Source organism: Convolutriloba macropyga, chromosome 1, assembly GCF_964194025.1.
Source record: "Convolutriloba macropyga chromosome 1, txConMacr16.3, whole genome shotgun sequence".
NCBI lineage: Eukaryota > Metazoa > Xenacoelomorpha > Acoela > Convolutidae > Convolutriloba > Convolutriloba macropyga.
In genome coordinates, this window is record NC_134468.1 from 19,520,638 (window position 1) to 19,546,238 (window position 25,601).

At 34.1% G+C, this 25,601-nt stretch overlaps 2 protein-coding genes across 2 annotated transcripts in view; one reads left to right on the top strand and one right to left on the bottom strand.

Moving 5' to 3' along the window:
* Positions 1-25,601, bottom strand: part of LOC142336137 (surfeit locus protein 4-like) — a 229,081-nt gene that overhangs the window by 116,829 nt on the left and 86,651 nt on the right. The window lies entirely within an intron of this gene.
* Positions 1-25,601, top strand: part of LOC142336131 (echinoderm microtubule-associated protein-like 6) — a 143,222-nt gene that overhangs the window by 52,713 nt on the left and 64,908 nt on the right. The window contains exons 10-15 of the mRNA XM_075384709.1: positions 1,416-1,605; positions 1,957-2,162; positions 2,319-2,631; positions 5,398-5,623; positions 22,682-22,990; positions 23,347-23,478. Coding sequence (XP_075240824.1) covers positions 1,416-1,605; positions 1,957-2,162; positions 2,319-2,631; positions 5,398-5,623; positions 22,682-22,990; positions 23,347-23,478 — 1,376 coding nt within the window. The remainder of the gene's footprint in view (positions 1-1,415; positions 1,606-1,956; positions 2,163-2,318; positions 2,632-5,397; positions 5,624-22,681; positions 22,991-23,346; positions 23,479-25,601) is intronic.

Here is a 25,601-nt window from a genome sequence, read left to right on the forward strand (position 1 = left end):
GATTAGTTTTCACAAATTTTAGCACAAATTTTATTTTCTTTAGGCAACTTGCAATTTTTTTCAAGTCTTAAAATTTTGTGATTTTTTAGATTTATCCTGCCTCAAGAGCCAAAAAACCTCCTCTAGGGTTTGATTATAGGTTACTGCATATTTTCTAGATGTAATGGAATGTTTTTCACTATTTTAATTTCAGCAATTTCAAAAAAATATTGGCAATTTTTTCAATTTTTTTGAATCTTTTTGAGCATTTTATCATTTTTTTCCGTCAACTGGGCCCTAGGACCTCCTCCAAGGTTTGATGATACGCATAGTTTACAGATTTAGTGGATTGGTTATCAGTATTTTAATGACTCCAGCTTTAGCAGTTTTTTGATGAAATTAATTTCTTCAATTTTTGGGAAAGTTTTTATCATGTTCCAAGTTTATGGAACTTTATGAGCCATTGCAACCATTTAAAGCTTGAAATAGGGATACTTTAAAGTCTCTTGAGACAATGAAATGGTTTTGAAGATTTTAGTATCTTGAATTTTAGCAAGATTTTGTTAAAATTTGCTATTGTTTTCAAAATTTTGAATATTTTTGTCTTTTTCTTAATTTAACGATCATTATTGGCCAACGAAACTTTTTTAGTCTTGTAGAAGGGCCACTTGGCAGACCTGCAGTGACAAAAATTGGTTCTGAACATGCTTTTTCACTTCAAAATCTGTAAACTTTTCAAACATCTGCAATATTTTGCAAGTTTTTAAAATATCAGTTTTTATTTGATTTACTAAAAAGGCTAGAAAACTAAAAGCTGCAGTGTCGAATCAAGCTGAATCTAGCCTCACTAAACTGTGGCTAGCTTCTGACGAAGCCAACTGCTCGCCGGTCGTTTGAGAGCAATCGCCCGACGTTAGTCGGTTATGTTTCAATTTGTAGCTATATGTATTATACGGCATGCAAGTGTTTTGCAGCTATTCGTGGAATCTTTGGGCTGTTTTTTGAGTAAAATAGGCTGCTCTTCTGAAATAAAGATATCGAATCCATTGCGAGGGAACAGGAAGGATGGGAACAGGGGGGGGTCGCGGTTTTTTGCACACAAATACACAAATTATTTCTAATCTACGCCCCTCTAGATTACATTGCCCCCGCCTGACGTTCGAGAGTCATTCATCGTTTTTTCTTCTGACCCATTTGGCTTTTTGTCCCCAAAAATGTGATAAAAAAGTAACGCCCGGAGGGCATTAAGTTCTCTTAGAGCCTTACGCCTCAGCAGTCTAAGAATGCGGTTCGCCAAAACTGTTTTGAGGACAATTTCATGGTGTAAAGGGCGGTTCTTATCTTAAAAGATTGACCCCTTTCTTCGTTTTTTGGCTAAAAATTTGTATCATCTCAAGATTTCCGAAAAATTGTGGGTGCTGATTGACTGTTGACAGGTATCGAGGTTATGACTGTCGTAACAACCTCTTTCTTCTCTCTGCAACCGGCGAGGTAGTTTATCACGTGGCTGCCCTCGGCATTGTGCTAAATAGGAAAACAAACATTCAGAGATTTTACTCAGGTCACTCGGATGATATTCTCTGTTTGGCTCTGCATCCCACCAAAGACATCGCCGCAACAGGACAGGTCAGTTGTTGTTCATTTGTCGATTCGCATTTTGTTAGTCGATTCCTATTTCGTTTCATTTGGACTCCTGAATTTCGGACGTTTTTTTTATAATTATGGCCAATTTAGAAATCTTAATTTATTATCCAAGTGCTACGGAAGTTTCCATTTACTGAGATATTGGCGTGAAGAGTTAAAGATAATGTGGCATTTACGGCTATAAGAAAGTGCTAATCTGATTGCTTATGAGATTTCGTAAAACTATGGGTTGCGCAATAGCATCGTCAAAAATAAGAAACAGTCAACAATCTCATTACAAGCTTTGGATGTTATGCAACATCAAAAATTTGACTGTTGCTCATATGTTTACAGGTGGGAAAATCGGCTGCCGTTCATGTGTGGGACTGTGTTACTATGCAATGTGTGTCCATATTGAGGGGAGAGATGTTAAGAGGGGTGGGTTGTGTCGACTTCTCCAGTCAAGATGGAGGGCGAAGGCTTGCAGCCGTCTCATTGGATGAGCACCACACCGTACACATCTGGGACTGGAAGAAAGGGGAGCGACTGGCCAGCGCTAGGTTGGTTGCAGTTCTATTTCTCAACTGATAGTCAAACAAACGTTCTATAAGGGACCATGCTTTGTATAGATTCTGTAAAAACTTATCTAATACGAACGTTTAAATCGAAAGGGTGGATACGGGTACAGGTCTATTGCCATTGTTTGCATTGTTTAGAGGACACAAGGACAAGATATTTGTGATCAAATTCAACCCGTTCAATTCTGACAAATTGATCATCTGCGGTGTTAAACATGTGAAGTTTCTGACTCAAACTGGAGGTGGCCTGACTATGAAGAGAGGCACTTTTGGCACAGTGGCCAAACTTGTTACTATGTGCTGTGCAACTTATGGGGCGTCAGAACAGATATGTTTTACCGGAGCTGAAAGTGGCCATGTATATGCTTGGAGAGATAATGTGCTTGTTCAAGCATTAGAAGCGCACAAGAATGGACCGTGTTCCTGTATTGCTGCAGTTAGCAACTACGAGGTATACCTAGTTGATTTGATATGTTTCCTAATTCCTCGACCTTTGGCTGGAGGGCTGAGGAACTAAGTTGATTGAGGTTCTATTGGTGATGCAAATGCATTTCTTGCTATCTAAAAATTTCAGATTTGGAACCTTTTGAGTTTTGAATACCATGTCTGCTCAACATATAAGATAAGTAGATTAAAAAAGATTTACTAAATTCCGAGTCAGAATTAGATAATAAAGTAATATTATTCACAACTTGCATTGTAAATTCTTACAGAATTAGTCAATGTTTAATTCTAACTTTAAAACATTAAATTACTTGGAAAAATAAAAATTAAGTAAATGCGTTTCCCGTCAACCCAACAACTATCAAACTTATTATCTCTCTTAAAGTTAAGGTCTCGCCAAAATGAACAAGTTGCCTTCCACAGACAAGGATTTGATTGAATTATAGAGCGTCATTGTTCTCTCAGATTCTTGATAATTCTATGGTATTAAGGATCTACCAATTTTTGTTAATGCGGGCCGTAATTCTTTCTTTGTATTCCACAATTAAAGTAGTCTATTGGTCTGAAGAAATAAGCTAATGGGAATTTCCGTCGAAAATATGTTGCTCTTAAGGCCCAATTAATCAGCTTTTCTATGGCAATAAGATTTCTTCAATTTGCCTGTCGTTTTCCGGAGCTTCAGTCAAATTTCTGTGAAATTTGAAGCAAATTATTTCTTTTAATGAACCGCAATTTCTCCGGTTTTTTTCTCAATTATTTGCCAAGCCAATTACAAATCATTTTCCGTGAAAACCACAGACCCAAGTTTGAGTAGAATAAAGTTTTTCTCAATTGGACAATCTTTAATCTGAACATTTTGAAGCATCAAAGGTCTAATTGAGAAGTAATGAAAATTTGAGGATAATATTTCAGAAGCATACGAATCTGCCATTTTTAAATTTTATGAAGATGACAGAAAAAATTCAGTTACGTGTTGTGTAAAACCACAAAGGATAGCATTCCGTCTACATAAGGAGATATCGCAGAGGCCTTTTTTATATTTATACAGTGATGCTTTGGTTGTTTAATGGCTATATTAATAGCCCCAAAGCTATAGCTGGAGCTATTATTTGCCCTCTCTTGTATTTTACAATATAAAGAATTTGAATTGTATTGGGGCGCTGTTTTTTTAAGATATTTTCACACATTTTTGTGATTTTTGAAATCAAATTGGAGTGATGATATAAGTCACGCCAAAACAGGCAGTGGATTGAAAAAGCGAGAGGTTTTGCAGCGTGAATTTTTTTCGCTGTAATTTTAAAGCAGTGTTATAAAATGGTGTTTGAACAAAATTCTGCAGGAATGAGTGAATTGGGAAATTCATTTCAAAAAAACATCAAAAAATTTTTGCCGAGATGAGTGAATCGGGAAAATCATCTCCAAAAAAATTAGATAAAAAAATTTGAAAAACTGAAAATCAATATCAAAATGCCGCGTGTGAACAGAAAACCACTATCGAGAAAGAGAATTTTGGCTCAAACAAAACTAGGCCGAGAATGAAATATAAATGGATTGGGAAAACCATTTTAACAAAATCCGATCTAAAAAAATCGAAAAACAGTAATAATCAATGTCAAATTGCGGCAGGTGAACAGAAAACCACTAGAGAGAAAGCAAATTTTTGTTCAATCACCATTTTCTCTCTTTACTTAGAGCGAAAAAATTTACGCCGCAAAACGATTCGCTTTTTTGCTCCACTTCCTGTTTCGGCGTGACTAAAATCATCACTCCAATTTGACTTGAAACATCATAAAATTTGCGAACATATCTTAAAAAATCAGCGCCCCAATTCAATTCAATTTCTTTAAATTGAAAAAAAACCAAGAGAACGCCAATAATAGCCCGTTCTCGCCTTGCGGCTATTAATACAAGGATCAAACAACCAAAGCATAGCTGTATAGGTCCAAATAAGGCCTCTGCGATATCTCCGTATGCAGACTGAATGCTACCCTTTGTGGTTTTATAAAAAACGTAACTGAAATGCACTAAATTTTAAAATGGCAGGTTCGTATGCTTCTAAAATATTGTCCTCAAATTTTGATTACTTCTAAAATATACCATTGATGCATCAAAATGTTCAAAATAAAGGTATTCCATTTGCGAAAAACTTTATTCTACTTAAAATTGGGTCTGTGGCTTTTACGGAAAATGATATCCCATCGGCTTGGCAAATAATTGAAAAAAAAACTGGAGAATTTGCGGTTTCTTAAATGAAATAATTTGCTTCAAATTTTACATACATAAATTTGATTGAAGCTGCTCAAAACGACAGGCAAACTGAAAAAATCTTATTTCCCTAAGGAATCAGCTTAATTGGGCCTTAAGAGCAACATGTTTTTGACGTAAATTCCAATTAGTTTATTTCTTCAGACCAATAAATATCTCAGCATTTAATAAATAGAAGTTTCTTTTTTGGTCTGTTTCTTTTACTGTCTTTTTGAGACTGGATATTTACCAAGCCATTGCGGCTATTTTCTGGAAATCTGCCGGCTATGCTGTTTTTTGGTTAATTTTAGCGATTGATTATAACATCAGTAAAATGTTTTATGGACTATAAGCTTTAATCTGAAAAGGACCCATTTATAGGGAATGTTCCACTATTCAAAGGTTTATGACCTAACGAAAGTGTTTGTCATCATTTGTAGCGTGGTCAGAGTTGAATGTTAGCAGTTATATCGTTATTTTCGGTGATAAAATTGGTTCCAAAATTATTTTGGTAATTTGTGATCTCCAGGGATTTGTTACTGGTGGAAAAGACGGACGAGTTTGCCTTTGGAATGAGAGCTTTGACAAAAGCCTTCGTTCCTACTCTATCGAGAAGTCTGCGACTGTGAACATTACAGGAAGCAAGGCATCTTTACGTGCTGTGAGAATTGGTCACGGGGTGATAGTAGCTGCTACCAAAGATGGAGAAGTCCTGGAAATTGATAAATCTGGATCTGTTAAAGTCCTAGTGCAAGGTAACGAGAATTAACTATCTTTGGGACTATTTGTAGGCACTGCCTATCAGTTAGTGTTTAATAGCCGTGTCCTCAATTCTAGGCGGCTATTATAGCGCTCCTAAATATTTTTTACAATTCAAAGAATTTGAATTGTATTGGTGCGCTGTTTTTTTTAAGATGTGTTCACACATTTTTCAATGACTTTGATCTTTCAAAACGGGATAAACAGGTAAAGCCCAGCGGGCATTAAGTTTCATTAGAGGCCCAAAGTGGGCTTCAGTAGTCCTTCAAGTGCTTATAGTGGTGGAGCTGCTGGGATGGCCTTAATTTAAGGTTAAAAGGTCATTTCTAGGAGTTTTTGGGCTCAAAATGATGCAATTTTTCATGTTTTTTTTTGTAATTTTTTGTTTTGATTATTAATAGCCGCCCTCATCTTCTCAGCCGGCTATTATAGCGCTCCTATTTTTTTTTTACTTCGTCGAATAAAAAAATGTTTCGCTTTACCTCATTTTGCCGCTTTTTCAACATTTAGCGTGATATCTTTTTGACTTCTCTAGGCTAGTTTCTCTCTTCTCTCATTCTGCTAAAAGTGGTTTTGAACATCAGTTGCTCAGCAAAGCAATTCAAAATGAACAGAGTCGGTATAAAAAATTGAAGTCAGAAGTAGAAACGGGATAAACCCATAAAAGCCCAATTTTAGATGCCCGCTATTTGAACGTCGTTCCTATAAGTCTTAGTTACCATCTCTAATGCTTATTGGTATTGATAGTAGCCCCTGTAGCCGCTCTCTAAGAAACAGAAGTACGTTATGTTCAACTACGAAATGCCATCAAAATAAATCGGACTTAAAAAATGTTTTTGTTCAAAAATAATTTTTTTTTTCAATATCTTCTATTCTTTCAATCCCAATCATGCTTATTGGAGTCAACGGCGGCTATTTTCCGGCAATCTGCCGGGTATGTTTCTTAGGTTGAAGCTTTTAAAAGTTGATGAAGGCCTTTTGCGAGACAAAATTGCTTGTTATGACCATTTTATGAGCTATATGTTTTGGTACTACAAACATAAACACGCAAAATGATCCTAACTTTTGCTATTTTTTTTAAGTTTTTTGAAAATTTGTCATTTTTTGAGTTTTTTAGCCCTAGGTGTCAAGAAACCTCCTCTAGGTTTTGATAAACGGTTTGATGATAGATTACTGCATAGTTTCTAGTAGTAATGGAATGGTTTTCAACCTTTTGCCATCATGAATTTTAGCATCTTTTCAGAAAACTTGCAATTTTTTCATGTTTTTTGACATTTATTGTCATTATTCAAGTTGTTTGAGTGCCAGGGGCCAGAAAATCTCATCAGCAGTTGGATAAAAAGTTACTGAAAATTTTTGAGTTGCCATGGAATATGTTTCAACTTTGAATATCACAAATTGTTTGCATTTTTTTGGACGAAATTCGCATTTTTATTTTTCTCAGGTTTTTGAAAACTTTCGTCACTTTTTTCAGTTTTTCCAGCTTCAGGGACCAGACAATCTCCTTTGAGGTTTGTTAATAGGGCACTGCATAGTTTGTAGTAACAATAGAATAGTTTTTAAGATTTTAATGTCTCGAATTTTAGCATTTTTTTTTTGAATAAAATTTTTTAAGGCTGCCTAAAGTTTTTGCCAGTTTTTGATATTCGTTCATTCTCAAGTGCGAGAAAACATATTCCACGTTTTGATAAAAAGTTGCTGCATGGTTTTTGGTTTCATTGGATTTGTTTTCAACAATTTAACCTTTCGGCTTTTAGAATTTTTTGATAAAATCTGCAATTTCAATTTTTTTCAAAACTTTAGGATTTTGTTTTTCTTTCTTGCCTCAGTAGCCAGGTAACCTCATCCAGGGTTTGATAGTATGTTTTTAAACAGTTGTTAGGGGGCAATTGAATAGCTTTCAACATTTTAATTGAACGAATTTCTATTTTTTGAAGTTTGAAATTTTTTCAAAAAATTATTGCCCATCGATCTATGAGCCAATGAGTTTTTTGAAGCTTGGAATTGGGTTACTAGATAGCTTCTAGAGATACAGAAATGATTCTCAAGATATTTTTTTACGATTTTTAGCAACATTTCCTTATAATTTGCAATTGATTTTTTTTTCTAAATTTTTTGTTCATTTTCGAGTTAATCGATCTTCAATGGCCAATGAATATTTTCAGGTCTTGCAGATATAATACTGGGCCGATTTCAGAAACAAAATTGGTTTTGAACATATTTTTGATATAGGTATTTTTAATGAGAAAAAATTTTGCCTTAGGTTTAAAAGCTTCAAGAGTTTTAGCAATGAGTATATTTGTTTAGTTTTGAATCTTTTAGTTTCTCAATTTGAGATGATTTTTTTGTATTCTGGCTGGCATTGTTCAATTGATCTGCTGGTCAGGTAGAGTACGTCTGAGTTTTTTTTCATTCAGTTCTCTGAATTGTATTTCAGGACTTGTCCTGCTATGTTTTTTTACTTCTTCTAACAGATTTTTGTTTCGTGTTACCGTGACTTCTTGGAGTTTACTTTTATAATTACTTACCTCACTCAAAAAAATGACTTCTGAGCTCACTTATGAAACTTTAAATTTTATGATCATTTACTTATTAAAGGTCAATAGTGTGCATCTGAGTAGTTCCAAACATATGCCCTAATTCTTGAATATTAGAGTGTTGAGTTTTTGATTTCGAATATTAATTTTGGGATCTTTTCCGTTTGTGCCCCCCACCAAATATTGCACGTGCATCTGGGGGGTGCAAATAATATGCGCCCGCTAAGCTGAGGGGGCACAAACGGAAAAGATCCTAATTTTGAAAAGCCCTCTTAGGAGTTTCTCATAGAGCTTATGTGTGTCATAAAAATGACAGTCCGAAGCTAACCCAGAAAGTCTAGTGGTCTATTAAAGGACTTGTGGTCGATCTGTCTATTTTTATTTCTATAGTTTTTTTCAATTCATGTAACGCCACAAGCGTCTATCTTGGCTATTTTCCGGCAATCTGCGGCTATGTTTATAGCTTTGCTGAATCAGTAAAATTAAAGTTCGTCGATTTTAGTTGCCTGACTACAAAATTGTACACATGCCTGGATTCGACTTTAATGACTTAATAGGTCATTATTAGGTTAAGTTACCTTGTTTTTTTGTTCAATTTCAACATTAATGGTTAATAATTAATAGCCGAACAGCGATAGCTGGGGCTATTATTGGACTTCTCTTGGTTTTTTTACGACTCGAAGAGGAGTTTTGGTATTCTTAAGGTTTTTTACTGGAAGTGCTCTTCGTTCAGACGCTGTTTTGACCTAAAAGCGTGAGTAAAATTGCCGTGTGAACTAATTTTTTTTCTGAGCGAAAGAAGTTTTTTGATCATGCGCTGCGTTTAGTGAATGACTTTTTGACTTTGAAAAGTAATTTTTTACTGAATGGCACATATAGATAACCGTTTTTAGCCGTTTTTTCGTCTAAGTGGCCCAATTTGTTTGCTTGTAATTTGGTGTTTTGTAGAAATAATTTTTATTCGATGCTATATTGAAATGTCAACCTACGAAATTGATACCACTGTTTTTTATAGAGCCTGAAGATGCGTTTCAAGTTCAAAATTGGCACATATTTCTTGATTTTTTAGTTAATTAATTGCTCTCAAACGAAGTTTATAACAATAATATTAGTCCTGTCGGTCTTTTTTATGCGATTTTTCGCTTGACCGATTTTTCGTCTGACACTTTTGACTTTTCGTCCTCAAAAACGGCATAAACAAGTAGCGCCCAGCGGGCATTAAGTGCTCTGAGAGCCTTTCAGCTCAAACTGTTTTGGAGACTTATACCTATGCTTATGGTGTGAATGGCGGTTCTTACAGGTTTAAGACACCCCGACTGGTGACCCCCCGCCCCCTATTGCCCCCGCAACGAGCCGTTCCCCCCACTCCAGTGTTCTCTCCCCCCCCCCAATCAGCCACCGGTCACTCCCTCCCCCCTCTTGTCGTGGCTAGCTACTGACGAACAACCGCTTGCTAAAAACGCAAATTTATACTATTTTGCATTTTTTTCAAGCTTTTTGTAAGTTTTTGACATCTCTTGTTTTTTATCAGCCCTAGTTGTCAAGGAACCTCCTCTAGGGTTTGATAATATGATATTGCATTGTTTTTAGTAGTAATGGAATGATTTCAACTTTTTAACATCACGAATTTTAGCAATTTTTTTGACAAAACGTGCAATTTTTTTTTAAATTTTGAGACATTTTTTCCATATTCAGGTCTTTCCAGACCCAGGGGCCTGAAAACATCCTATAGGGTTTGATAATAAGTTACTGACAATTTTTTAATGGTCGTGGAATAGTTTTTCAACTTTTTAATGTCAAATTTTAGAAAGTTATTAATAAAACTTGCTTTTTTTAGTTTTTTTGAATTTTTTTTGTCATTTTTTTAGTATTTTCAGCCGTAAGAGCCAAGGAACCTCCTCTAGGGTCTGAAAGTAGGTTACTGAATAATTTCTAGATTAAATGGATTGTCTTGCAAGATTTTAACATGACGAATATTAGCATTTTTTTGATATTTTTTTGCCATTTCAAGTTTTTAACATTTATGGTCATTATTCAGATTTTTGAAGCCTCAAGGGTCAAAAAAGCCTCCGTTAGGGTTTGATAATAAGTTACTTGAAAATTTTTATTGGTCTTGGATTAATTTTCAAATTTTAATATCACAAGTTCTCTAGCAGTTTTTTTTTTAAAACTTGCAATTTTTTGAGTTTTTGGAAATTTTTTTTTCAGTTTTTAGGTTACTGTAGCCTGAAGATCCACAGAACTTCCTCTAAGGTTTGATAATATGTTACTCCATAGTTTATAGATGTAATGGAATGTTGTCCAAGATTTTAATATCACGAATTTAAGCGTTTTTTTAAAATGTTTGCAATTTTTTCATGTTTTTGAGTTTTTTTCCGGCAACAGACGCCTTGGGACCTCCCCTAAGGTTTGATAATAAGCTGTTGCATGGTTTCTAGTGTTAATGGGATTGTTAACAACTTTTTTTATGACTCCAGTTTTAGTATTATTCGGATAAAAATTAAACTTTTCAATTTTTTAGAAAATTTGTATGTTCCAAGCGTATGGATATTTATGAGCCAGTGAAACTATTTCAGGCTTGAAACAGGGATACTGGATAGTCTCTTGAGACCATGAAATGGTTCTTAAGATATTAATGTCTTGATTTTTAGCAAGATTTTGTTAAAATTTGCAATTTTCAAATTTTTTCGATTTTTGTCCTTTTCTTTGAGTTTAACGACCATTACTGGCCAACAAAACTTTTCAAATCTTGGAGATGGGTTACTTGACAGAACTTTCGAGAAAACTAGAAGTTTCAGTGTCGAGTCCAGTCATGGAAGAGATTCCTGTCTCCTTCTCTCTCTTTCGGTTAGGGTTCCTTTCTTTCTGGTTCTCGTTTTATCTCTCCCTCTCTTTTTGTTGATTCCGCGCTTCAGCTGCTGTTATGTGGCGTAATGTTACCATCTCTGATCTTCAATATCAATGATTTATAGTTGAGATGTTTTTTATCATAAATGATATAACAGGCACTTTTAGGAAACCATTGTTAATTGCCCTGAAAAGCAATTTGTGGCAAATATATTAATCCTTTTTGTCTTTTATTCAGTTTTTCTCTGGCCGATTTTTCGTCTGACTCTTCTGACTTTTCGTATTCAGAAACGGGATAGAGCTAGCGCCCTGAGGTCACTAAACCGTGGCTAGCTGTTGACGAAGCCAACCGCTCGCCGGTCGTTTGAGAGCAATTCGCCCGACGTTAGTCGGTTATGTTTTTTGTTTGTTCTATTAATTTTGTCATTTTTGAATCTTTTAACTGTCTATTTGTCAAAAATCAGTTAATTTGGCAACTCCTTTTTGATAATTCATATACTCAACGCCTCTTTCTACCTCGACATTGTTTTATAAAATTGTACATATGCTAATCCGATTTTGGTAGTTTTTTCCAATTCTTGTCAGCTTTTTGGTTTCTAATTTGGTTTTGCTGACTAGAAATAGTCTTTTCGTGCAACATGAGGACTTAAATTTCGTTTCAATAAAAGTTCAATTGTTTTTTGTCGTTAAGTTTTTGAAAAACAGTTGAAACTTTTTCATAAATGCAGTCTTTAAAGTTTTTTGACCATTTCTTTGCAAAATGTTTCAATGTTTCGTATGTTTGAATTCTTGTTTTTCCTATTTTTCCCTCTTCAGGAGGGTAGATGTTTGTATCTGGTGAGTAGTTATCTTTTCTATGTCTCGAAAGCTGAACAATGAAATGTATTCGTTTTTCTTGATCTTTTTAATTTGATTTTTAACTTGATCAAGAATGTCTTTCTATTACGGTGTTCCTTTTCCTTGCATTTTGCCCATATTCTTCACATTCTAGTTAGTTTCTTTCTAGCTTTGTTGTGGCACCTACATTTTTTTTCGTTATATGATTTTTTTTCAGTTGTTAAAAAATTGAATGATTTCAGACTTTTCTTAGATTTTCGTCATTTCTTTGGTTTGCAATTGGTTTCATTCAACATAAGCCAGTACTGAGAGTCTGCTAGCAAGCCTTTTCCAGAATTTCCACTTATTACTTTTTACTGCAACTTTTTTCCGGCCTTGGTATTAATTTAAACGATTTTTTGTCTGAATATTCTGCTGCCTTTGATTTTTGTACGATCAATTTAATTTTTGAATTATTGTGAAATCATGTTGGCTAGCATATGTTCAACAAGGAAGAAATATGTGCTGTTTTTTGTCCTAATTGCAGTTATTAGAAGTGTAATTTTAGTAGTTTTATTATTCTTAAATTTATACTATTTTGCATTTTTTTCAAGCTTTTTGTAAGTTTTTGACATCTCTTGTTTTTTATCAGCCCTAGTTGTCAAGGAACCTCCTCTAGGGTTTGATAATATGATACTGCATTGTTTTTAGTAGTAATGGAATGATTTCAACTTTTTAAAATCACGAATTTTAGCAATTTTTTGACAAAACGTGCAATTTTTTTAAAAATTTTTAGACCTTTTTTCCATATTCAGGTCTTTCCATTCCCAGGGGCCTGAAAACATCCTATAGGATTGGATAATAAGTTACTGACAATTTTTTAATGGTCGTGGAATAGTTTTTCAACTTTTTAATGTCAAATTTTAGAAAGTTTCTAATAAAACTTGCTTTTTTAGTTTTTTTTTTGAAATTTTTTGTCATTTTTTTAGTATTTTCAGCCGTAAGAGCCAAGGAACCTCCTCTAGGGTTTGAAAATAGGTTACTGAATAATTTCTAGATTAAATGGATTGTCTTGCAAGATTTTAACATGACGAATATTAGCATTTTTTTGATATTTTTTTGCCATTTCAAGTTTTTAACATTTATGGTCATTATTCAGTTTTTTGGAGCCTCAAGGGTCAAAAAAGCCTCCGTTAGGGTTTGATAATAAGTTACTTGAAAATTTTTATTGGTCTTGGATTAATTTTCAAATTTTAATATCACAAGTTCTAGCAGTTTTTTTTTTTAAACTTGCAGTTTTTTGAGTTTTTTGAAATTTTTTTTCAGTTTTTAGGTTTCTCTAGCCTGAAGATCCACAGAACTTCCTCTAAGGTTTGATAATATGTTACTCCATAGTTTATAGATGTAATGGAATGTTGTCCAAGATTTTAATATCACGAATTTAAGCAATTTTTTAAAATGTTCGCAATTTTTTCATGTTTTTGAGTTTTTTTCCGGCAACAGACGCCTTGGGACCTCCCCTAAGGTTTGATAATAAGCTGTTGCATGGTTTCTAGTGTTAATGGGATTGTTAACAACTTTTTTATGACTCCAGTTTTAGTATTATTCGGATAAAATTTAAACTTTTCAAGTTTTTAGAAAATTTGTATGTTCCAAGCGTATGGATATTTATGAGCCAGTGAAACTATTTCAGGCTTGAAACAGGGATACTGGATAGTCTCTTGAGACCATGAAATGGTTCTTAAGATATTAATGTCTTGATTTTTAGCAAGATTTTGTTAAAATTTGCAATTTTCAAATTTTTTCGATTTTTGTCCTTTTCTTTGAGTTTAACGACCATTACTGGCCAACAAAACTTTTCAAATCTTGGAGATGGGTTACTTGACAGAACTTTCGAGAAAACTAGAAGTTTCAGTGTCGAGTCCAGTCATGGAAGAGATTCCTGTCTCCTTCTCTCTCTTTCGGTTAGGGTTCCTTTCTTTCTGGTTCTCGTTTTATCTCTCCCTCTCTTTTTGTTGATTCCGCGCTTCAGCTGCTGTTATGTGGCGTAATGTTACCATCTCTGATCTTCAATATCAATGATTTATAGTTGAGATGTTTTTTATCATAAATGATATAACAGGCACTTTTAGGAAACCATTGTTAATTGCCCTGAAAAGCAATTTGTGGCAAATATATTAATCCTTTTTGTCTTTTATTCAGTTTTTCTCTGGCCGATTTTTCGTCTGACTCTTCTGACTTTTCGTATTCAGAAACGGGATAGAGCTAGCGCCCTGAGGTCACTAAACCGTGGCTAGCTGTTGACGAAGCCAACCGCTCGCCGGTCGTTTGAGAGCAATTCGCCCGACGTTAGTCGGTTATGTTTTTTGTTTGTTCTATTAATTTTGTCATTTTTGAATCTTTTAACTGTCTATTTGTCAAAAATCAGTTAATTTGGCAACTCCTTTTTGATAATTCATATACTCAACGCCTCTTTCTACCTCGACATTGTTTTATAAAATTGTACATATGCTAATCCGATTTTGGTAGTTTTTTCCGATTCTTGTCAGCTTTTTGGTTTCTAATTTGGTTTTGCTGACTAGAAATAGTCTTTTCGTGCAACATGAGGACTTAAATTTCGTTTCAATAAAAGTTCAATTGTTTTTTGTCGTTAAGTTTTTGAAAAACAGTTGAAACTTTTTCATAAATGCAGTCTTTAAAGTTTTTTGACCATTTCTTTGCAAAATGTTTCAATGTTTCGTATGTTTGAATTCTTGTTTTTCCTATTTTTCCCTCTTCAGGAGGGTAGATGTTTGTATCTGGTGAGTAGTTATCTTTTCTATGTCTCGAAAGCTGAACAATGAAATGTATTCGTTTTTCTTGATCTTTTTAATTTGATTTTTAACTTGATCAAGAATGTCTTTCTATTACGGTGTTCCTTTTCCTTGCATTTTGCCCATATTCTTCACATTCTAGTTAGTTTCTTTCTAGCTTTGTTGTGGCACCTACATTTTTTTTCGTTATATGATTTTTTTTCAGTTGTTAAAAAATTGAATGATTTCAGACTTTTCTTAGATTTTCGTCATTTCTTTGGTTTGCAATTGGTTTCATTCAACATAAGCCAGTACTGAGAGTCTGCTAGCAAGCCTTTTCCAGAATTTCCACTTATTACTTTTTACTGCAACTTTTTTCCGGCCTTGGTATTAATTTAAACGATTTTTTGTCTGAATATTCTGCTGCCTTTGATTTTTGTACGATCAATTTAATTTTTGAATTATTGTGAAATCATGTTGGCTAGCATATGTTCAACAAGGAAGAAATATGTGCTGTTTTTTGTCCTAATTGCAGTTATTAGAAGTGTAATTTTAGTAGTTTTATTATTCTTAAATTTATACTATTTTGCATTTTTTTCAAGCTTTTTGTAAGTTTTTGACATCTCTTGTTTTTTATCAGCCCTAGTTGTCAAGGAACCTCCTCTAGGGTTTGATAATATGATACTGCATTGTTTTTAGTAGTAATGGAATGATTTCAACTTTTTAAAATCACGAATTTTAGCAATTTTTTGACAAAACGTGCAATTTTTTTAAAAATTTTTAGACCTTTTTTCCATATTCAGGTCTTTCCATTCCCAGGGGCCTGAAAACATCCTATAGGATTGGATAATAAGTTACTGACAATTTTTTAATGGTCGTGGAATAGTTTTTCAACTTTTTAATGTCAAATTTTAGAAAGTTTCTAATAAAACTTGCTTTTTTAGTTTTTTTTTTGAAATTTTTTGTCATTTTTTTAGTATTTTCAGCCGTAAGAGCCAAGGAACCTCCTCTAGGGTTTGAAAATAGGTTACTGAATAATTTCTAGATTAAATGGATTGTCTTGCAAGATTTTAACATGACGAATATTAGCATTTTTTTGATATTTTTTTGCCATTTCAAGTTTTTAACATTTATGGTCATTATTCAGTTTTTTGGAGCCTCAAGGGTCAAAAAAGCCTCCGTTAGGGTTTGATAATAAGTTACTTGAAAATTTTTATTGGTCTTGGATTAATTTTCAAATTTTAATATCACAAGTTCTAGCAGTTTTTTTTTTAAACTTGCAGTTTTTTGAGTTTTTTGAAATTTTTTTTCAGTTTTTAGGTTTCTCGAGCCTGAAGATCCACAGAACTTCCTCTAAGGTTTGATAATATGTTACTCCATAGTTTATAGATGTAATGGAATGTTGTCCAAGATTTTAATATCACGAATTTAAGCAATTTTTTAAAATGTTCGCAATTTTTTCATGTTTTTGAGTTTTTTTCCGGCAACAGACGCCTTGGGACCTCCCCTAAGGTTTGATAATAAGCTGTTGCATGGTTTCTAGTGTTAATGGGATTGTTAACAACTTTTTTTATGACTCCAGTTTTAGTATTATTCGGATAAAAATTAAACTTTTCAATTTTTTAGAAAATTTGTATGTTCCAAGCGTATGGATATTTATGAGCCAGTGAAACTATTTCAGGCTTGAAACAGGGATACTGGATAGTCTCTTGAGACCATGAAATGGTTCTTAAGATATTAATGTCTTGATTTTTAGCAAGATTTTGTTAAAATTTGCAATTTTCAAATTTTTTCGATTTTTGTCCTTTTCTTTGAGTTTAACGACCATTACTGGCCAACAAAACTTTTCAAATCTTGGAGATGGGTTACTTGACAGAACTTTCGAGAAAACTAGAAGTTTCAGTGTCGAGTCCAGTCATGGAAGAGATTCCTGTCTCCTTCTCTCTCTTTCGGTTAGGGTTCCTTTCTTTCTGGTTCTCGTTTTATCTCTCCCTCTCTTTTTGTTGATTCCGCGCTTCAGCTGCTGTTATGTGGCGTAATGTTACCATCTCTGATCTTCAATATCAATGATTTATAGTTGAGATGTTTTTTATCATAAATGATATAACAGGCACTTTTAGGAAACCATTGTTAATTGCCCTGAAAAGCAATTTGTGGCAAATATATTAATCCTTTTTGTCTTTTATTCAGTTTTTCTCTGGCCGATTTTTCGTCTGACTCTTCTGACTTTTCGTATTCAGAAACGGGATAGAGCTAGCGCCCTGAGGTCACTAAACCGTGGCTAGCTGTTGACGAAGCCAACCGCTCGCCGGTCGTTTGAGAGCAATTCGCCCGACGTTAGTCGGTTATGTTTTTTGTTTGTTCTATTAATTTTGTCATTTTTGAATCTTTTAACTGTCTATTTGTCAAAAATCAGTTAATTTGGCAACTCCTTTTTGATAATTCATATACTCAACGCCTCTTTCTACCTCGACATTGTTTTATAAAATTGTACATATGCTAATCCGATTTTGGTAGTTTTTTCCAATTCTTGTCAGCTTTTTGGTTTCTAATTTGGTTTTGCTGACTAGAAATAGTCTTTTCGTGCAACATGAGGACTTAAATTTCGTTTCAATAAAAGTTCAATTGTTTTTTGTCGTTAAGTTTTTGAAAAACAGTTGAAACTTTTTCATAAATGCAGTCTTTAAAGTTTTTTGACCATTTCTTTGCAAAATGTTTCAATGTTTCGTATGTTTGAATTCTTGTTTTTCCTATTTTTCCCTCTTCAGGAGGGTAGATGTTTGTATCTGGTGAGTAGTTATCTTTTCTATGTCTCGAAAGCTGAACAATGAAATGTATTCGTTTTTCTTGATCTTTTTAATTTGATTTTTAACTTGATCAAGAATGTCTTTCTATTACGGTGTTCCTTTTCCTTGCATTTTGCCCATATTCTTCACATTCTAGTTAGTTTCTTTCTAGCTTTGTTGTGGCACCTACATTTTTTTTCGTTATATGATTTTTTTTCAGTTGTTAAAAAATTGAATGATTTCAGACTTTTCTTAGATTTTCGTCATTTCTTTGGTTTGCAATTGGTTTCATTCAACATAAGCCAGTACTGAGAGTCTGCTAGCAAGCCTTTTCCAGAATTTCCACTTATTACTTTTTACTGCAACTTTTTTCCGGCCTTGGTATTAATTTAAACGATTTTTTGTCTGAATATTCTGCTGCCTTTGATTTTTGTACGATCAATTTAATTTTTGAATTATTGTGAAATCATGTTGGCTAGCATATGTTCAACAAGGAAGAAATATGTGCTGTTTTTTGTCCTAATTGCAGTTATTAGAAGTGTAATTTTAGTAGTTTTATTATTCTTAAATTTATACTATTTTGCATTTTTTTCAAGCTTTTTGTAAGTTTTTGACATCTCTTGTTTTTTATCAGCCCTAGTTGTCAAGGAACCTCCTCTAGGGTTTGATAATATGATACTGCATTGTTTTTAGTAGTAATGGAATGATTTCAACTTTTTAAAATCACGAATTTTAGCAATTTTTTGACAAAACGTGCAATTTTTTTAAAAATTTTTAGACCTTTTTTCCATATTCAGGTCTTTCCATTCCCAGGGGCCTGAAAACATCCTATAGGATTGGATAATAAGTTACTGACAATTTTTTAATGGTCGTGGAATAGTTTTTCAACTTTTTAATGTCAAATTTTAGAAAGTTTCTAATAAAACTTGCTTTTTGTTTTTTTTTTGAAATTTTTTGTCATTTTTTTAGTATTTTCAGCCGTAAGAGCCAAGGAACCTCCTCTAGGGTTTGAAAATAGGTTACTGAATAATTTCTAGATTAAATGGATTGTCTTGCAAGATTTTAACATGACGAATATTAGCATTTTTTTGATATTTTTTTGCCATTTCAAGTTTTTAACATTTATGGTCATTATTCAGTTTTTTGGAGCCTCAAGGGTCAAAAAAGCCTCCGTTAGGGTTTGATAATAAGTTACTTGAAAATTTTTATTGGTCTTGGATTAATTTTCAAATTTTAATATCACAAGTTCTAGCAGTTTTTTTTTTTAAACTTGCAGTTTTTTGAGTTTTTTGAAATTTTTTTTCAGTTTTTAGGTTTCTCTAGCCTGAAGATCCACAGAACTTCCTCTAAGGTTTGATAATATGTTACTCCATAGTTTATAGATGTAATGGAATGTTGTCCAAGATTTTAATATCACGAATTTAAGCAATTTTTTAAAATGTTCGCAATTTTTTCATGTTTTTGAGTTTTTTTCCGGCAACAGACGCCTTGGGACCTCCCCTAAGGTTTGATAATAAGCTGTTGCATGGTTTCTAGTGTTAATGGGATTGTTAACAACTTTTTTATGACTCCAGTTTTAGTATTATTCGGATAAAATTTAAACTTTTCAATTTTTTAGAAAATTTGTATGTTCCAAGCGTATGGATATTTATGAGCCAGTGAAACTATTTCAGGCTTGAAACAGGGATACTGGATAGTCTCTTGAGACCATGAAATGGTTCTTAAGATATTAATGTCTTGATTTTTAGCAAGATTTTGTTAAAATTTGCAATTTTCAATTTTTTTCGATTTTTGTCCTTTTCTTTGAGTTTAACGACCATTACTGGCCAACAAAACTTTTCAAATCTTGGAGATGGGTTACTTGACAGAACTTTCGAGAAAACTAGAAGTTTCAGTGTCGAGTCCAGTCATGGAAGAGATTCCTGTCTCCTTCTCTCTCTTTCGGTTAGGGTTCCTTTCTTTCTGGTTCTCGTTTTATCTCTCCCTCTCTTTTTGTTGATTCCGCGCTTCAGCTGCTGTTATGTGGCGTAATGTTACCATCTCTGATCTTCAATATCAATGATTTATAGTTGAGATGTTTTTTATCATAAATGATATAACAGGCACTTTTAGGAAACCATTGTTAATTGCCCTGAAAAGCAATTTGTGGCAAATATATTAATCCTTTTTGTCTTTTATTCAGTTTTTCTCTGGCCGATTTTTCGTCTGACTCTTCTGACTTTTCGTATTCAGAAACGGGATAGAGCTAGCGCCCTGAGGTCACTAAACCGTGGCTAGCTGTTGACGAAGCCAACCGCTCGCCGGTCGTTTGAGAGCAATTCGCCCGACGTTAGTCGGTTATGTTTTTTGTTTTTTCTATTAATTTTGTCATTTTTGAATCTTTTAACTGTCTATTTGTCAAAAATCAGTTAATTTGGCAACTCCTTTTTGATAATTCATATACTCAACGCCTCTTTCTACCTCGACATTGTTTTATAAAATTCTACATATGCTAATCCGATTTTGGTAGTTTTTTCCAATTCTTGTCAGCTTTTTGGTTTCTAATTTGGTTTTGCTGACTAGAAATAGTCTTTTCGTGCAACATGAGGACTTAAATTTCGTTTCAATAAAAGTTCAATTGTTTTTTGTCGTTAAGTTTTTGAAAAACAGTTGAAACTTTCATAAATGCAGTCTTTAAAGTTTTTTGACCATTTCTTTGCAAAATGTTTCAATGTTTCGTATGTTTGAATTCTTGTTTTTCCTATTTTTCCCTCTTCAGGAGGGTAGATCTTTGTATCTGGTGAGTAGTTATCTTTTCTATGTCTCGAAAGCTGAACAATGAAATGTATTCGTTTTTCTTGATCTTTTAATTTGATTTTTAACTTGATCAAGAATGTCTTTCTATTACGGTGATCCTTTTCCTTGCATTTTGCCCATATTCTTCACATTCTAGTTAGTTTCTTTCTAGCTTTGTTGTGGCACCTACATTTTTTTTCGTTTTATCATTTTTTTAGTTGTTAAAAAATTGAATGATTTCAGCCTTTTCTTAGATTTTCGTCATTTCTTTGGTTTGCAATTGGTTTCATTCAACATAAGCCAGTACTGAGAGTCTGCTAGCAAGCCTTTTCCAGAATTTCCACTTATTACTTTTTACTGCAACTTTTTTCCGGCCTTGGTATTAATTTAAACGATTTTTTGTCTGTGAATATTCTGCTGCCTTTGATTTTTGTACGATCAATTTAATTTTTGAATTATTGTGAAATCATGTTGGCTAGCATATGTACAAGGAAGAAATATGTGCTGTTTTTTGTCCTAATTGCAGTGATTAGAAGTGTTATTTTAGTAGTTTTTTTATTCTTAAATTAGCATTCTTTTTTGAAAAAATTTCAAATTTGAACTGTTTCTAATATTATTATCTGCCGCTTGCTTTCCCGATCTTTGAGATTAGAATCTTGAATTATTTCGGGGCAATTGATAGCTCTGTCAGCAGTTTCAGCCTATCAGTATTTTGACCATCTTAATTGTTTCGGATTTTCTTAACGTTACCAAACGTTTTCAATATTATAAAATTTTGCTGCATTTTGTTTCTCTTGGTGACAGTGGTTTAAGTTCCACCCTTTTTTAGATCAGCTGCCATTACGGTTTTGTATGTGAAGTTTTGACTCTTCGAGTCGCCTAAGGAATTCTTCCGGCTATGTTGTTTATTTCGTCGTCGCGATTTTTGTAACGACCATATGACGTCACAACCACTTCAAGTCTGCTTTTTCTTCATTCGTTCATGCAATTTCAACTGAAATGCGTGCGTGACGTCAGTTTTTTTTGTTCATTTGCGTGATTAATTTTTTGGTCACACTTGACTTACCTCACTCACAAAAATGACTTCCTCAATTTGAAATTGACTTTTTTTTACTCTAATTCAAAGAGATAAGATCAAATGGGTATGTGTCACTCTAAATGAAGGTTATTAGAGAGAAGCTAATAGAGGCAGCAAAAACTTATACAGATTTTTAATCAAAATTTAACATATCAGCCTTCAATGAAAATACAAATTTTTTGGCCTGTCTTTTATTAATAGCCGCACAGCGATAGCTGGGGCTATTATTGGCCTTCTCTTGGTTTTTTACAATTCAAAGAATTTGAATTGTATTGGGGCGCTGTCTTTTTTTTTTTTTTAAGATCTGTTCACACATTTTCATGATTTTTGAAGTCAAATTGGAGTAGTGATTTTGGTCACGCCGAAACAGGAAGTGGAGCGAAAAAGCGAGTGGTTTTGTGGCGTGAATTTTTTTCGCTCTAATTTTAAAGTAGAGTGAGAAAACGGTGTTTGAACAAAAATTCGGTTTCTCGGTAGTGATTTTTTGTTCACATGCGGCAATTTCACTCTGATTTTTACGGTTTTTTCGATTTTTTGGATCGGATTTTTTTCTAAATGGTTTTCCCAATCCATTCACAGCTCATTCTAGGCCTAGTTTTTTGTTTGAATTAAATTTTAATTTCTCGACAGTAGTTTTTTTGTTCACATGCGGCATTTTAACATTGATTTTTTGTTTTTTTTTTGTTTTTTTTTCTGATTTTTTTAAATGGTTTTCTCAATTCACTGATGTTCCATTCTAGGTCTAGTTTTTTTTGTTTAGTCAATGAAAATTCTTTGAATTGTACGTCAGGACTTGTCCTGCTATGTTTTTTATTTCGTCGTCATGATTTTTGTTACGACCATATGACGTCACAGCCACTTTTTGTTCATTCGTTCATGCAATTTCAACTGAATTGCATGTGTGACTTCATTTTTCGCTCTTAGTGGAGCGAGTTTTTTTGTTCATGTGCGTGATTAAATTTTTGGTCACACTTGACTTACCTCACTCTCAAAAATGACTTCCTCACTTTAAAATTGACTTTTATTTACTTTAATTCAAAGAGATAAGGTCAAATGGGTGTGTGTCACTCTAAATGAAGGTTATTTGAGATCAGCTAATAGAGGCAGCAATAACTTATACAGATTTTTAATCAAAATATAACAGGTCAGCCTTCAATGAAAAGACGAATTTTTTGGTCTGTCTTTTTTACTGTTATTTTTAAACTGCCGATCTACGAATCTATTGCGGCTATTTTCTGGCAATCTGCCAGCTATGTTTGTTTTTTTTGAGACTACAGATCTACGAAGCTATTGCGGCTATTTCTGGCAATCTGGCAGCTATGTTTTTTCATGCTTCGGAACTTCAATGGTTTTCGACATTGTTGTATCGCGATAAGTTTCATACATTAACTTATTATCTGTTCTTGTTATCTTACACTTTCAGGACACCAGGAAGGAGAATTGTGGGGACTAGCTGTTCACAGTGATTGTGATCATGTTGCTACTGTCAGTGATGATAAATCATTGAAAATTTGGAGCCTCGCGAACCGTGCCTTAGTGTATAATTTGCGACTTAAAAAAGGAGCTAGATGTGTGGACTACTCGCCCAATGGGGCTTTCTTAGCTGTTGGGTATATGGATGGCAGTTTTGGCGTATACAAATGTCCAAATGATCATACGCTTGATGGGTTGGAGACTATCGTTGAAATGCACCATCGCAAGGAAGAGATTTCAGATATCAAATTCTCACCAGGTATATAAAAAAGATTTGAGAATATAAATCTCAATGCCCGCAAGGTCTGCATGTTTCGAGTTTTTGCTTATCCCATGGTATGTAACATAAAGGACTGATGGTACTGTTACCAATTTTCAGAGCCCAGAAAATTTGTTTGTTGTGGACGTGTACAAAATCAAATCGTTTTCTCCAATTGCAAACTGTTCAGCTGGAAGTTTAATTCATCCTTGTCTATAGTAAATTGTAGAATAGCAATATATGTGATCAATCTATGACGAGTTTCGTTCAACTCGGCTGCTTTCTTATATTGTGGCTATGAAAATTCAGCCGATGAATGGAAAAATTTTTAGTGGCATCAACTCTTTGTATTTCAGAAAGTGCCAAATATCTTGCCGTAGCTTCGCACGATAATTTTGTGGACATATACAGTGTGAACAGTGAAAAAAGAGTTGGAGTATGTAAAGGGGCTTCCAGTTACATCACTCATATCGACTGGAATTCTGGTGGTTTGTTCTCCTCTTTCAATTCCTTGACCCCACCTCAGAGGCAGACTTAAATCGTCACGGTCAAATTTGAACGAGCGTCTAACTAAATTCCGTACTCGGCTGTTAATAATTGGTACTTCAAGAGTGTTACGGATTCAGTCTTCCTATTTATTAAAAGCGTGAGCTCTAATATGGGACAAAATTTTTGCATGGTTATGGGGCCTCTCGAAGCGCATGTTTAACAGCCGCATTGAGCAGCAGGGTTAAGCGAACATATCGAGAGAGGTGAATGACCTAAAAGGCTTGAAGTAGATGGCTGAGAACCGAACCTGGGACAAAAGACTGTTATTCAGGTGCAGTTACCACGCGGCTATGAGGGCTTGAAAGTATGCTCCCCAGAGGGAGGATTTACTGTCCTCGGTACTACGTGTTTTTTAATTGCTCTCGAACGGCAAGTTTGAAGTATTCATTGTATAAGTGTTTAATTGCTCTTGGACGAAGTTCGTAGCAATTATTATAAACATGTGTGTCTTTTTTTATGCAAAATTTTTGACTTTTCGAGTGACTTTTACGCCCTTGACTTTTTGCATTTCGCGTGATCTAAAATTCTCTCTCAATCACAATTTCAAGCAGCTGAACTCAATTGGCGGCAATTTAATACTAAAAGTCAAATGAAAAGTGCGCCGAAACTGGTGTCATTTTTTACTTTAAATCTTAATAGTGGTATATGTTAACCTCTAATGTGGTTATTTGAAGCTCAATATTGAACTTCTTAGTCCCATTTATACCCCCCCCCCCCCGACTGGAGCAGGCTGCAATTGATTAGAGCTCCCACTAGTCGTTCGAGAGCAATTTTTCCGACGTTTAGTCGGTTATGTTTCGTTGATCTCGAATGTTTAACACATCTGCAGTGTTCGAGAACTAAACGAGCCTATAAATTACAACACCAAAAATGAATTGAAACATAAGAAGTTCATTAATTAATTTATCTAATCGTCTTTCACCAAATATTGTCCTCGTGATACGCGTTGCAGTTCTCGTTGATCAAATTTAAGTTTAAATACAAACAGCATTTAGGTTTTATTTACAACCAGCATTTGGGTTTTGAATACAACCATTTAGGTCACAAAAATTAGGGCAGCTGATAAATCTGAATTTGGAAATCAATTTATTTTCTATATCAATTTTGAAAAATCATTTTCCCCTGCTTATTGTGACTTAAAAGTCCAGCGATCAATGTACATTGTTTAATGTGAAGTAAGAAAGAACAAATATTGCAATTTTTATTTGTGTACTCCATTAATGTCCGCGTAATTTGTATCTTTTTAGCTTTTATCTCTTCGACGGTCATGCATGAATTTTCATCATCAAAGAGAAGGTCCTAATGCGCAAAAACACTCATTTTGATAATTGCAACAATGGAGTGAAATATAGCACGATCTGTAACAGTTTTCGTTAATGTGGTTGAAAATTTTCTGATGTGGTAGAACAGATAATAGAATGGATTTTGAGTACAAAACATCAATAGTTTTCGGCACCGTAATGAAAACTAACCAAACTGAACGAGTGCAAATGTTTTTTGCTTCAAAACTGTGCTGAGTCATAACGAAAAATTTAACTCTCAACTGCAAACAAAGGCAGTACTGGATGATTTGGTAAACAGTTTCCGATTTGGTCTGGAGAACAAAAGCCAGCCTCGCATGATTGCTCTGATTTTTAAGGGATTGTTGGAGCAATTAACTGCAACAATAATCTTGTAATTAAACGTTTTTCATTGCTCTTTCAATGATACTAATTTTTGCATTTTTTCAAGTTTTTTAATTGCTCTCAAACGAAGTTTGTAGCAATTATATTAATCCTGTCAGTCTTTTTTATGCGATTTTTTGCTTGACCGATTTTTTGTCCAACGGTTTTGACTTTTCGTCCTCAAAAACGGGATAAACAGGTAGCGCCCAGCGGGCACTAGTGCTCTTAGAGCCTTTCAGCTCTGTTTCAGCTCAAACTGTGTTGGAGACCTATAATTATGGTGTGAAGAGCGGTTCTTAGAGGTTGAAGCCCCCCACCCAACTGTTGACCTCCCCCCCCCCCCCCCCACTATTGCCCCCCCCCACCGCGCTGTTGCCCCCCACCCGACTGTTGCCACC